The sequence below is a fragment of the Scylla paramamosain genome, chromosome 17 (assembly GCF_035594125.1).
Source record: "Scylla paramamosain isolate STU-SP2022 chromosome 17, ASM3559412v1, whole genome shotgun sequence".
NCBI lineage: Eukaryota > Metazoa > Arthropoda > Malacostraca > Decapoda > Portunidae > Scylla > Scylla paramamosain.
This window is the reverse complement of record NC_087167.1, coordinates 21,184,363-21,196,053: the sequence shown is the minus strand read 5'-3', so window position 1 is coordinate 21,196,053 and position 11,691 is coordinate 21,184,363. Positions and strand designations below refer to the sequence as shown.

Genomic DNA, 11,691 nt, shown 5'->3' with positions numbered 1-11,691 from the left:
ACATCGTTGCCCAATTCATGGAATTTCCAACAGACCCAGCAGAAATTTAAAGCAAGCAAAATTCATGGCTATTGCAAATTTCCCAGGAGTAGTTGGGATAATAGATGGGACTTATGTGAAAATTGTTACCTCTTGTGAGTATGAAAATGAGTTTGTGAACAGAAAGAACTATCACAGTGTCAATGTTCAAATTGTATTTGATGCAAATTATATGATCCTTGATATTAATACTAACTTTCATGGGTCTGTTCATGATGCAAGGATTTTGAATATGAGTGAATTAGTCTTGCCAGAGTAAGGGAGCATGTGAGACTGGGATTTGTTTTGATTACTGGGAGATGCATTAAGCTTGTCTCAAAAGTTCACTGACATTAATCATAACCAAGTAGAAAATACTGATATTTATAGATATACCATTATTTACTGTTGTATGATCTATTTATGGTATATTCATGTAGAAATAAGGTACTTTTGTTATTTGCTGTTTTGTCTTCATGCTTTCCATAAATCTGTTTGGACTTTGCCTTTCCTTAACTGAGTCATGGCTCAACAAGACTCAACCTATTGTACAAATAAGTCTTAGCCAGAATGGCTCAGCTAAGTACATTGTAAGTCAAAATTTAAGAAATGTTAAGTTTTCCTATAAATACCAGCCAAGGATCTCAATGGTACCAGTCATATATAGTAAATAAATAAGAGGAAAAAGAAAACAAAGACTAAAAATATTGCAAGGACAAAGTATAAGGAATGGAGCAAGAAGAAACTCTTTTGGTTACCTCTCATGAATTTTTCATGAAGCAAACATCAAAATAAATTATCAAACCAAATAATTGTCATGAAAAAAAAAAAAATAAATAAATAAATAAAAATGAATAATACGTTACTAAGGTTCTAAATTTTACCGTGAAAGTAGCAAATCAAATACATACATATAATCTGTAAGTGATTATTCAGTACTTGATGAAAAATTAGGATGCAATATATGGTTCCCCTGCAAAATTATTACTACCAATATTGTTTCAAGTATTTTTATATCTTACAGAATACTTACAATGAATTATTGCACCATTAATAATTATCAATCTGACAAAGACTTTTGTCTTACCTCCTGAGAAAAATAATTTAAAAGAGTGAAAGTAAGGTTAAAGATACATATCTCTTCTACATTACCTACATAGTTAATACATAAAGTATAATGTTCTTTTTAAAAATCATTTCAATTAGTGCCTGGCAAACATACTTGGGATTTCAGTTGTTACTTGTAGTATGATCAACAACTTATTGTCTTCTATTTGCTGCAATGGGATTCTTAATCTTATTTCTCACAATATGTTTCAAGCAAATTTATTTTACACTATTTCACAGTAAATGCAGTGCAGCTTCTACATTATTACACAACAACAAAACTAGTTCAATGAAGCACAAGTTTAGTTATCTAACTCCTAGAAAAAAGAATACCTATGCTCTTTGTCTGTGCTGTCTAACTCCAGTAATGAATATAAAACCTCAAGAATTTACATTAAAAAAGGAAAAAGAACTGCAATGATGCTGTACCAAGTTTAGATCAATTCCATCTGACTTATCAGTAATTATGCCACAATCAGAGTCATGTACACTTTATGTTTGGTGGTACACTTTTATCAGTGTGATCTCAATTTCATAAAGCACTACCAAGGTACTCTCAAAAGCTGGAAAATAAACAGGAACTGATTGCACAAAGGAGAAATGCCTGTGGCATTATGTGTAGAATCTATGAACTATAGTGCTATGTGTTTTTTTTTTTTTCTGTTTAACTGCTTTTTTGCTATTTTTTCAATGTTAAAGTTTCACTTTGGAATGTAGTAGTACCTCAACTTACAAGTTTTTCAAGATATGAGCTATCACTTGAACAGTTATTTGCTTTGAGTTGTGATCCAAAATTAACAAAGTACACGAGACTTACCGTAGGTCAGTTGAAGTGTACTTCTAATTTTTCGAGGCAAATCACCTCTGCTGGTGCGGAGATTTCACATGAGAGAGAGTGCGTCACGCGCTGCCGGCAGACTTTAAAGCAAGGACTCGACATCCACATGATGAACCAATTAGGAAATTAAGTAACTTGTAGAGCTTAAGGTAGGGAGGGAGAGGAGGGCATGTGAAATCTCCGCACCAGCAGAGGTGATTTGCCTCGAAAAATTAGAAGTACACTTCAACTGACCTACGGTAAGTCTCGTGTACTTTGTTAATTTTACTTCGGCAAAATCACCTATCCGCTGGGCGGACATTTCCCATGAGGCTTTGAAGCCATGTGGATGACGAGGGAGGATGCAATAGTAGAGAGGAAAAGGAAATGCCCCACAAGAAACAGTACTATAACTATTATTCCATGGAAGGATCTTGTACATGAGACAATCATACAATTGGTGTATAAAATAAGGTACATTGCATCCAACTTAATCCAATCTACAAACAATGTTGAAAAATGGTAACAGTTCGCATCATAAGATAAAGCTAAGGTACTAGATACTAAATACTTAAAATATCCGTGTACTGCAACACTGGAGTGCAGCAACAAACCCAAATCATGTCTTATTCTAGCACTGCATCCTGAAAGAGGTCAGAAGCAGCCACAATGTTCTTATTATAATATTTTGCAAAGGTAGATTCCCTAGACCAGCCCGCCTTAGCCATAATGCATGCGACAGGGACAGCCGCCACTCCAGCTTTTGAAGCTGCTGCTGGCCGCACACTACCAGCGGAAAACTTTGAGATGTCTATGCCAGACATGCGGAGAATGGTCCTGACCCAACAGGCAATAGTGTCTTTGGAAACTGATTTGTGGGGTTTTATGAAGCTAATGAGGAGCCTGGCATCAGTGTGCATCTCATCCTGTCTAAGCTCTTTAGTCACATCAATGTACCTCAGGAGAGTGCTACAGACACATAATCGTGGGTCCTTAGGGTAACGATGGAATGTGACCCTGTTGATGTTAAAATTTGGTCTGGATTGTTTAAGAGTGCCCCCCAACTGTACTGAAATGGAGTGTTCATTAATGAGCATGTCTCTGATTAACAGTAGTTGTAAAGTTTGAATTCTGGCAGCTTGAGTTAAGGCCATCATCATAACCAATTTTAGCGTTAATTCTTTAAGGGTTAATGCATGTAAGGGGAACATGGACCTTAGTTGCTCTAAGACAGGTTGGACGTCCCAAGTGTCAGTGTACCTGGGCTGAGGAGTTCTAAGATTGAAAACCCCTCTCATGAATCGGATGACCAAAGGGTGATTTCCTGCCCTGCATCCGTCCACCACAATGCCGAGAGAAGACAGGGCACCCCTCGCAGTGTTCACACACTCATAACCCACACCCCTGTCAAAGGTTTCCGTCAAAAAATTTACAATGTGACCTACAGTTGGAGAAGTGGGATCGACATTCCGTCTACCACAAAACAACGACCACCTCTGGACATGTGGACGGTATTGCCTCTCAGTACCTGGTTTCCAGGAGGCAAGTATGATGTCCGCAGCAGCCGGCGAAACTCCTCGTTTCTGCAAGTTTTCCCTGACAGAAGGCATGCCATGAGCCTCGTGTGGGACATGATGGGGTGTGGATCTGTTGTGGACGGGTGTGTTAGAACATTCCTCCTGTTCGTTATCAAACGTGGGAAGTCTATTAGCAACTGGAGCAGCATGCCCATCCAACACTGGGACGGCCACAGAGGAACCACCATCCAGCCTCGTGCTTGCTCCGCACGTAACTTCTGAAGGCACCTAGCAATTAATGAGAATGGGGGGAAAATGTAAGACAAATCAAAGTTTGACCAGTCCAAGGAAAAAGCATCAAAATATTTAGCCTCCGGATCTGGCAACCACGAACAGAATGTATTAACCTGTTTGTTAAGCCTTGAGGCAAATAAATCAATGGACGGTGTCCCAAAAACATTACACAAGGTAGTAAAAATGTGTGAGTCGAGTTTCCACTCATGTCTGTCATTAATCTTGCGAGAGGCTACATCAGCCAAGGTGTTGTCCTTCCCCGGTATGTGCGAGCATGTAACCCATGAGTCATGTTCCAGACACCAATCCCAAATCTGGGTAGCAACATCATTACAGGACTTGGACTTTGTGCCTCCCATTTCATTGACATAGTTTATGGCAGTGGTATTATCACAAAAAACTCTAACATGTCTACCTTCCAGCCCATGTTCAAATGCTTGCAAAGAGAATAGAATGGCTTTCATCTCCAGGATGTTAATGTGAAGCTCCTTTTCATCCAGGGACCAAGTACCACTTGTAATCTGACACCCCAAATGACCCCCCCAACCAAGGCTGGAGGCATCAGTAAATAAATCGATGTCAGTCCCTGGCCTAAAAATGTGTCTGTGGTATCTGTCCACATTGTCTAACCACCAGGAAAGGTCTAGTTTCATGTCTGCAGTAATGTTCAAAGGCCTGTCAAAATTACCATACTCCTGTTTCAAAGCGGCAATTTTTCCCCCCTCCAACTTCCTGTAATGAAGTTTACCTAACTCTACTGCTGGGATCGCAGCCACCATGAGGCCGATCACCCTGGCCACTGCTCGAATGGGGGCAACATCTTTACACAAAAGTTCTGCACATCCTTGGCGAATTTTGATTAGTCTACGCTCAGGTAAAGAGGCAGTCATGAACTTGGTGTTAATAACATTGCCTAGGTATTCAATACATTGTGTGGGGGTGAGAACAGACTTCTCCATATTGATACAAAAGCCTAACCTCTGCAACAGAGAAATGGTGGCCTGAATCGCCTGAAGACATCCTGCGTAAGAGTTACTGCAAATTAATGTGTCATCTATAAAGCTGGTGATAGTGTATCCTTCCTGCCTTAAAGTAGCAAATACTGGCTTCATCAGTTTGGTGAAAAGCCGAGGTCCCTCAGAAATACCATTAGGGAGGCAGGTGAATTGATAGATAACACCTTGCCATGTAAAACATAAAAATCGTTGTTGCTCATCTGCAACCCTAACAGAATAATAAGCATGCCTGAGATCGACAGAAGCCAAAAAATCACCCTGGTTGATGAGCCTGATGGCCTGTTCAAAATTTTCCATTTTAAAATGTTTATATGGTATGTATTTGTTTAACCTCTCCAAGTTAAGAACCAGGCGAAATTCCCCGTTTTTCTTTTCTCGCAAAAAAATAGGAGAGATAACCTGCTGAGTTTGTTTGTGTGTGACTTTAATGACTTTAAGCTGTAAAAGTTTTTTGATCTCTCCAGAAATTATCCCCTGTTGCACAGTGTTGAACCTGTATTCCAAATCATTAAAAAATAAAGGATGAACACTATCGACATCAATATCAAGGTGGCAATGCTGAACAATATCCAAAATGACAGGATCACTGGTAATTTTACGCCACTCATGCAGGAAAGAGTGTAGTCTGCCAGCTTCAAAACATGCACTTGCCTGTAAGTTTACTGGGGCTGCCTGCTGCGGCCGCCCCGGCCCTTGGAGTTTTTTGGCTCCACATCCTGACGAGTGGAAGGCAGTCGTGGGGCAGCCCTGGAGCCATACCTCTGTTGCCCGTAGGGTTGGAACCTGGCATAATATCCCCTACTAGCAGGCTTGTTCCAATATCCACCAGGGCGTTTACCTGCGAACTTGCTAGTAAAGGCAGGCTTTTTCTGCGAGAACTTACTCCGCAGTTTCTCCGCTTCCTCAATTTGTCTGGCAGACTGGGACACATCGTCACCGAACAGAAAGCGAGTAATTGGCACCTTATCTGAACAAAGATGAGCATATTTATAGTTTATCTCGCGTTTCATGACAAAACGCCTGGCCAAATTGTTCCTGTGATTGGCATTGCCTAGCAATGCCAATGCACCATTTAGCATGCTCACCTCATGTGCCAACTTGGGGTTACCTTCCTGTTCAGCCAAATCATCCAGCGCCACTAAGGATTTGGTGATAATGGTTGAAGCCCGCAGGATGTCCTTATTTACCTCCTTCAAGCGGAAGTCTGTCTTCCTGGCATCCAGCTTCAGGGCCTCCAACACCTGTGGGTTGCATTCCACTGGCACAAGAGCATGGCAGTTATTAGGCCTCTTGACAACATCGTCCTCACACATGGCCTTGTAGTCCTCCTCTCTCATACCATTATCAAAGAGAAAGTTTACCATCTCTGCCACTCTATTGTCAATGTCAGCAACCACCGTGTCAGAAGGACCAAAGGCCTTAGTCCCCTGAATTAAGGTGCTGTCAGCAGGGGCGGCAGGCATCGACACTGCCTCATCCTCACTCATCCTGGCCGAGAAACCAGAAAAAGTGGCAGAACAAGGAGGCGACAAACCCCAGCCCCCCAGAGTAGTCCTCCACAGTCACCTGCGCCGACCCAGTAGGGGGTGGTAGTTGCCGTCTGTCTGCCTTCAAGGCCTCCAGTCAAGGCGTCCAACACAACTGACCAAGGGAGAGGAGCAGGAGAAGTGCCGCGGGAACCACGTGCGTCAGCACTGTTACGTAATCTCACGCAACCATGCCTCCCACTCAAGCGACGAGATGAATGATCCCTGTGCCTGTCGTCGTCATCTTGAGGGCGAACAGTGGACCCAGGGAGAGGAGAAGGCCCACAGAAGGCACGTGGGGCAGGAGGGGAAGGGGATCGAGAGGCAGAGGACGCTTCACCAGACTCCGACATGGCTGCCGCACTGCGATAAGGAGAACAAAGCCGTAAGCTTCCCACACAGTTCCATCGTCAGTGGAGACCGATATACCAATAATACAACTCGCCCCAAAAACGGGTAACGAAGTTGAAGGCACTGTACCTGCGTAACAAGTATCGTGGCCTTATCTGAAAGAAAACAGCAAAAACTTGGAAGTCCGTATGACCCAGAATGACCGTGTCTGCCCGATGCGGCGATCAGCAAAGAACTGCCGGCAGCGCGTGACGCACTCTCTCTCATGGGAAATGTCCACCCAGCGGATAGGTGATTTTGCCGAAGTAAAATCCAATATACGAGTGAACCTCAGCTATGCCACCGCTAGCTGGCACAGTGAGCACCACATCGTTCACTTCAATTGTTTTCATATATTTGTTATTTATAAATGCATTTTCTTATAGTAAACCCTCAATACAATGAACACATGAGAGAGAGAGAGAGAGAGAGAGAGAGAGAGAGAGAGAGAGAGAGAATCATTGGCCATTGTCAAGGTCACTCACTGGCTGTCACACAGCCACAATTCATCTCTCAAACATGCAGTTGACTGTGTCAGCCAACCCTCCTGCATTTTAAGAACTAAGATGTTCATAAAATAAAGCAAGCATTCAATAATTTTGAAATATGCTGTAATTTGCAAAGTCTTATAAAATAAAATGAGTGTTTGATAGGGATTATTACACAAGAAATTTGGTAAAGAGGTTTGTTATATCAACAGTTTACTGTCATGTTTTTATATGAGAGAAAAAAAAAGTGTTTTTTGGGGCCTGGAATGGATTAATAACATTTCAGTTAATTTCAATGGCAAAAGTTTATTCGACATATGAGCAAATTTAATTACAAGCTCTGTCAGGGAACAAATTAAACTCATAAGTCAAGGTACCACTGCATTTACACTGAAGTGACAGATGTGAAGGAATAGGAAGTTTGTATCAAATACTACTTCAAACTTAGCAAATGTTGCAAAAAGTCTTACACAATTCTTAAAAAGAAATTTTGTTATGATACTTTGGGCCATATGCAGATTATCACTGATTTCAGTTAAACTTTAACCACCATACTGCTGAAAATATTGCAAAATTATTCTTGAAGAGTGTAGGTAATTGATATGTAACATCTGCAACATTAAGATGCTGTCATGCAGAACCTGGCAGTTCATTTTGTCAGATGAACTCAACATGAAACAGATTGCTGTAACATTTATACTATCGATGTTATATAACAACCATAACCGATATTGGTTGGAGGTCTACACAAGACTTGTGAGAATTCAAAAGCAATCAGAAATCATCCAGATTCCTTTTCCAAACTTATACCAGGCCACCTGGTATTATTTATTTGTAAAGATTCTCAGGTTTAATGGAGTATTTCACTAATTTCCTTGAGTCTATATGTATGTCATTATTTTCTATCAAACTAATCTTTCTTTAAGTTTAATGTTTCTGTCCAAACAGGCATAAAAATAGTTTAGGTTCTTCCCTACACTCATCAACTATTTTCTCCTGAAATCTCTTTTTTACCTTCATTCTTTCCTTCTCATCTTCAGATATTCATTCCTTGCTAGTTTAAATGCAACTCTGTAATAAGCCTTAATCACTGCTGATAAAGATGTTGAGATTATATTGATGATGATGATGATGATGACACATCAGATCAAAATAGATAATGATTATGTGATGAGCAGCAGAATCATCATCATCATTATCATCATTACCTCTGATATTCAGCTCCGATCACACAACCCTGGTCCACACAAATGATGGACATGGGAAAAATATCCAGGACATACTGTGCAAACAAATTCTATACTAGTGCCACAGCACACTCCTATCTATAACTGTTGTCCTGCCTCACTCATTCCTCTTTCACTTCTTTCCTTTCCAGACTAAATGGACCTCTTTCCTTCATTTGAACCTCTCAGTCAACTCATTTATATACACAAATCTTTCTTTCATCTCCACTCATGATCATTCCCTATTCATATTTCTTACTGAAATCACGCCAAGCCTGTTCTCCGACTAGCCAAAACTCCGTCATTAGAAAATCTCAGCCTTTCTACATCTAATTTCCCTCATGACTTCTGGCATTTAGCCAAAAATATCTCTGACATCTTTACTTCTTCATCTTTTTCTCCCTTACTTCAAGCTGATGACACCATTGCCATCTCGTCTATCTCTAAAGCTGAACTCTGCTAAAACTCTTGCTGAAAATGCAATGCTAGATTATTCAGGTCTTGTTCCCCCCTCTCTATCCTTCAGCTATTTCATGTCTCTCATTAAAAACTTTTACTAATGATGCTTTTTGTGCTCTTGTTGGCCTTAATTCTCAGAAGGCTTATGGATCTGATAGGTTCCCTCCTATCATTCTCCAAATTGTGCCTGCTTGCTTGTACCTTATCTGGTACAAGCAACTCTGTTTCTCAACATCAACCTTTCCTTTCTGTTGGAAGTTTGCATACATTCAGCCTCTTCCTAAAAAGGGTGACCGCTCTAATCCTGCAAACTACTGCCTTCTTGATTCAATTTGCTGCCTTTCTAAATTTTTTTATCCATTCACAACAGAAAGATTCTTAAACATTTATCACTTTACAACCTGATATCTGATTGCCAATATGGATTCTGTCATGGCCACTCTACTGGTGATCTTTTGGCTTTCCTTACTAAGTCTTAGTCATCCACTTTCAGGGATTTTGGTGAAATTTTTGCGGTTGCCTTAGATGTAACAAAAGTATTTGACAGAGTCTGGTACAAAGCTACAATCTCCAAACTACCCTCCTACAGCTTCTATCCTTCTCTTTGTAACTTCATCTCAAGTTTCCTTTCTGACACCACTGTGTGAAGTCACCTTGTTAAGGTGGTGAGGCTTGAAGCATGGTCAGTACCACCTTCTTTAATGACTCACCTGTCACTGGATGGTTTTGTATCTGTCAGCTCTGTGGACTCAGTGCTCCCCTTTGGCACCATATGACTGCCATGTTGCTGAGTATTCCCTTTCCTTTAATCAATGAAAATCCTTTCTGACAATTCTACTGCTGCTGTGGGAGATAGTTACTCTTCTTATAAGCTTATTAACGGTGGTGTTCCTCAGGGTTTTGTCCTGTCAGCCACTTTCTATTAATCATTAATGTTAAGTCAAACTTACTGTCTTATCCACTCCTACACTGATGATACCACTTGGCACTTTTCCATGGCTTCTTTGATCTTTCTTAATTTTTTTTTTATCAAGGCAGAACAAACTTGGTGTTGTTAAGTACCTCAAAAACTCAATTCCTATGTCTATGAACTCAAACTCAACACAAGCTTCCAGAGAATTATACCCTCTTTTTCAATGACACTCAACAGTCTTCTTCTACGGTGATCATCCTCAGTCTGTTATTTACAAATAATCTAAATTGGAAACTTCACATCTCATCTCTTGCTAAAACAACTTCTATGAAGTTAGGTATTCTGAGTGATCTGCCCATTTTTCTCACTCTCCTGGCTGCTATCTCTTACCTGCCCAAGTATGGTGTACACTTCACATATGTTTAAGGGAGGGTTCCACTCATAGTACTTTTTTGAACTGGATGGAATGTCTTAGCAACTCCTCTCCTCTAACTAACTGTCTTCAGCCTCTCTCTCTCTTTGCCACAATGTTATGTATCTTGCTATCTTCTACCACTATTTTTCATGTCGACTGCTCTTTTGATTTTGTTGACTGCATACCTCCCCTCCTCCCATGGCCTTGTTGCACAAGACTTTCTGTTTTCTCTCACCCATATTCTGTTTCTGTATCTTCTCATTCCTATGACTTGAATTCTTTCAAGACCAATGTTTCAAGACACTTCTCTTCCAATTTTAGATAATCCTTTTGAATATTTCCCTTAGGGACTGGCATGTCAGTGGCCTTTTTTCTTAATTTTCTGAATCCCTTGGCCACTCTTATATAAAAAAAAATAAGTATATAATAAATAAATAAATAAATAAATAATAAAAGGCACAAGTTGTGTACCATGAGTGTTCTGTTGTGTCCACTCTTTAGATAAATTTCTTACTGTTTCAAAACTTGCAGCATCACAAAACAGGCATTAAAAGAAAAAAAATAAAAGATTTACAGTGAGCACAGTATTAAACATCAGCAGCACCACCCTTTTGTTTAACGTCCTTATTACAATAAAGAAAAATAAAAAATAAAGGGAAAATGTATACACATAAATAAACCATACTAAAAATTTTAAGACTTCTATGCAAATATAAGATGTGGTATAGCTGTAGTTCTTGGGAGCATAAAGGTCCCCAAAATTATCTTGGAACCCAATGACAGATGCCTTGAAAGATCAAAACTCACAGTGAACAAGATAAGTGATGAAGCATGTCCCAATTTTCATATACTGCCTCAAAATTTCATTAGTAGCAAGATACCTCCCCTTTAAGCATAAATTACAGCCTGCCTTCTCCTGGGTATACTTTTACAAAATTTCCACAAGCAAGTGAAATCCATTTCTTTACACAACACCAAGGTAAGAACTTCTCAAACATTAGTGGGGGTGATCACCTAATGATCCTGCACCCTTATCTTAACAATCTGAGTACTTTTTGATGAGGTTTTAATATGGTGAATCCCCATACTTTCAGATAACATTCCCATGATTGTTCTGCATATGTCTGGTAACTTTCTTGGTCTTGTGATACTGGCTGCCACTGTGCATGAAGACAAAGGCAATAGAAATATGATATGACTACAAGATTTTCTTCTCCAGTATCTTCAAATGCCAATGTGTACCCAAAGTAGTTTTACAAAGAGGGAAATACAGACTCCCATGATCCTTCAGACAGAATAATAAAGATTCATTATCTTGATGGTATAGGGGAGCTCATGCTTATTCCTCTTAGCAGAGCAATGAACTTCAATTCGTCTTTCCTCCAAATTGTTTCTCATGCTGTAGTTTAGAGATGAGAGAAAACTTGTAAGGCAGCTGGAACAGCCATGTGATGGTCAACCTGCTTTGATTTCCTTTACTGGGATATTTTCTTCCCTTAGAGCAA

At 40.0% G+C, this 11,691-nt stretch overlaps 1 protein-coding gene across 1 annotated transcript; it reads right to left on the bottom strand.

Moving 5' to 3' along the window:
* Positions 1–2,568: 2,568 nt before the first annotated feature.
* Positions 2,569–5,066, bottom strand: LOC135108628 (uncharacterized). The gene is made up of 3 exons (XM_064019786.1): positions 5,027–5,066; positions 3,867–4,774; positions 2,569–3,747 (listed from the first exon to the last, which is right to left on the bottom strand). Exons 1-3 carry the CDS (start codon positions 5,064–5,066, stop codon positions 2,569–2,571), a joined length of 2,127 nt encoding a protein of 708 aa, XP_063875856.1.
* Between the last annotated feature and the right edge of the window lie 6,625 nt (positions 5,067–11,691).